Raw genomic sequence first — 1,765 nt, forward strand, 5'->3', positions numbered from 1 at the left:
GAGGAGTTGCAAACACCTTGGGTTTTTTTTAGTGTCCCCAAAGGGAATAATCAGAGGGCATGAGGTCATTTGATCTTGATGGCCATACTACGTCATGGCTAAGGACAACATCCCGATGTCGAAAGAGTGATCTCGAATGATGTTGGAACGATGGGTAGGAGCGTCGTCCTGAATCCACCAAAGATGCCTGTACACTCCCGAACCTGTCTCTCAAAATGTTGGTCCAACTGTGGTACGATCTCCTCGTAAATCATCTGCAAGTTTTTTGGTCTTTTTGCTCAAGGGACCTCTATTGAATTAAATAAAACAAATAGTTTCAATGGCTTATTTTCGCCATCAAGAAGAAATCCTGAGTGACCTTCTGAAGGATTTGCGAAAGTCTTCGGAACGAAAGGCATAAATAACTGGATTGGCAGCTGAACTGAAGAAAGGTAGGACATTTGACGAAGCCTGCAGGATAGCCACTATGGGGGTGTGAATTGGCTCATCTCGACCGCTATTGATGACTGTGAATGTTATATGCACGGCGTATGCAGGTACCCAACAGACAATGAATGTCCCCAATACTATTGCAGATGTCTTGACAGCCTTCAACTCAGACATCGGTGGTTGAACCCGAACAACGGGTTGTTGAGGCGCCCGGGGACTAGCACCCCTGTCGTCACTAGAACCGAGCGATGATTGTCCAGCCGCGTTGTTATCATCGCTGGTTTTGACGAATTTCACCAGCGGGTCGACTCTACGCGCTTGAAGATGCGCAATTCTACAAATGCGCTCGTAGATGCATGTCATGATGATTAGAGGAACAATGAGGGTCAAACCAAACTGTAAACAAACCAATGAAGGAGTCCATACTTGATCTGTGAAACAATATGCGAGAGGAACATGAGGATGCTTTTTCCTCCATCCAAGGTAAGGGAGAGCATTAAATGAAAGAGCGTACACCCATATCAAGGCAATAGTAGTGAAGATCTTCCGTCGAGTTACGATCATGGGATACTCTAAAGAAAAACAGATGGCGATGTACCGGTCCGCGGCGATGACAAGAACATGAAGAATCGATGTCATTGAAGGTACTAGCAGAATGGAAATTGATGCCAGACAGCCATAAAGGCTCTCCTTGTAAGAATCGACGAAAATAGCCATGTAATAGACGGGAATGTACAAAAACCCAACAAGCATATCCGTGGCTGCCATGCTACCTACGACATAGTAAAAAGCTCTTTCTCTTAGGTGGAAACTAGTGTAGACAGCGATGATCACCAAGATGTTTCCGACGATCACGAATAGTGACAATGGAAGGAGGACGACGAAAATTAGAACGATGTACACCGTCAGGTCGGGTGTGTCTAGCAGAACTGTTTGAGTCGTTGAAACATTGGCGTCCATCATGAATACTTGGTTGGGTTCTTCTTTTGCTGGGGATATCGTCCAGTGATATGGCGTTGAGAGGTACTGTGCTTGGGAAGTCATCATTCATCCATGGATGTAATGGGAATTAAGAGAGCGTATCTTCAGACCCTTTGTCCTGAGAGTTACAATCCCAAAAAAGAACGTAATTTCTTGTTTTTCTCTGTTTTATCAAAAAGTCAAACATTGACGATAATTGTCACAATACGAGCAGATGCAGTCCTGTAAACCAGCTCGTAGTTACCTCATGGGCAAATTTGTTCGACCTTTCCTTTCTTCCATTTGAATAGGCAAATTTCAAAGCATAGTATTATATAAGCATGCCTGACATAGCAGGATGCAGTACTTGCATAGA

General features: G+C 44.2%; 1 protein-coding gene across 1 annotated transcript; it reads right to left on the reverse strand.

The window, feature by feature from the left end:
• Nucleotides 1-336: 336 nt before the first annotated feature.
• LOC129277310 (5-hydroxytryptamine receptor 1A-like) lies at nt 337-1,488 on the reverse strand. The gene has a single exon (XM_054913507.2). It carries the CDS (start codon nt 1,474-1,476, stop codon nt 337-339), a length of 1,140 nt encoding a protein of 379 aa, XP_054769482.2. The 5' UTR covers nt 1,477-1,488.
• Nucleotides 1,489-1,765: the final 277 nt, after the last annotated feature.

This window comes from Lytechinus pictus, chromosome 15 (genome assembly GCF_037042905.1).
Source record: "Lytechinus pictus isolate F3 Inbred chromosome 15, Lp3.0, whole genome shotgun sequence".
NCBI classification, from domain to species: Eukaryota; Metazoa; Echinodermata; class Echinoidea; order Temnopleuroida; family Toxopneustidae; genus Lytechinus; species Lytechinus pictus.